The 1045-nt window shown below is 28.5% G+C and overlaps 1 protein-coding gene across 1 annotated transcript; it reads left to right on the plus strand. All coding sequences in view use genetic code 6, as the record gives it.

Annotated features, from left to right (window-relative positions):
- Positions 1-326: 326 nt before the first annotated feature.
- TTHERM_02528180 (REJ domain protein) lies at positions 327-982 on the plus strand (the record flags this gene model as incomplete). Its single annotated transcript, XM_001028307.2, has 2 exons — positions 327-838; positions 919-982. 2 exons carry the CDS (start codon positions 327-329, stop codon positions 980-982), a joined length of 576 nt encoding a protein of 191 aa, XP_001028307.2.
- Positions 983-1045: the final 63 nt, after the last annotated feature.

Genomic DNA, 1045 nt, shown 5'->3' on the forward strand with positions numbered 1-1045 from the left:
AAGATTCTAGAACTTCCTAGTATAGCTCTTTAATTATTTTCGCAGAGACGGATCTTCCTCCTCTCTTGGTTGTATTTGATGACCCTAGGTAATTATAATAGATTAACATAAACGAAGATATTCATGCAACTCTTATTTATGGCTCAAATGTACCTTCGGACATTCTAACTTATGCTGGAGCAATTCTCTACAATAATTTAGTTGTAGGAGTAATTAAATTTGATTATTATAAACTTAAATTTAGAATTTGGGATTATTTTTCTGATATAAAAGCAGATAATATAATTGTTCAAATCAGATTTACTGTATATAACCCTGCCAATATAATGCCTAGTTTAAGTGTAACAAACTTTAATATAAACTTAGCTCCTTCAAATTGTGTTCTTTCTGTTACTCCTTCAAGTGGTCAGGCTTTAACTACCTAATTCACTATTCAATTTAATGGTTGCGTAGCCCTTAATAATCCTATAACTTACTAATTATTCTATTATAACCAGACCTCTGATGCTTTAAAAGAAATTTAAATCCCTTAAAATATCCTAAGAAGATAATTACAGGATTAGAGTTTACAGTCCAAAATTATTACCAATCTCCCTTCAGGAAATATAGTAATTATGGGTCAAGCTATGGATTCTTACTTAGCTGTCTTTAATACTACTATTTAAGTGAATGTTTCTCCATTCTAGGGAGATGAGTAGACATTATTGAGTTTAATAGGTTCGGCACTTTCATAGTAAAATATAAAAGTAAATTAAATGCTCATTAATTTATGCATTATTGGTGAAGAAATAACTAAGAACACTGCTCTTTACAATCTAGATTCTATTAACTTCAGAAAGTAAATGTTAGTATAGTCGATTATAAGCTATTCAAATAGGCTTTAGAGTAATTCTTTTTTGTCTACTTATGGAAATAAAGTTGTAGCAGCTCTTCAAGCTTCCATAAATAATAATTATCAAACTTAAAGTTATAAAGTCCTTGACTATGTTAATACAACTTTACAAAATTCACAGCAAAAAATGCAAATTAAAACAATAATAATAAA

The sequence above is a fragment of the Tetrahymena thermophila genome, assembly GCF_000189635.1.
Source record: "Tetrahymena thermophila SB210 genomic scaffold scf_8255434, whole genome shotgun sequence".
NCBI classification, from domain to species: Eukaryota; Ciliophora; class Oligohymenophorea; order Hymenostomatida; family Tetrahymenidae; genus Tetrahymena; species Tetrahymena thermophila.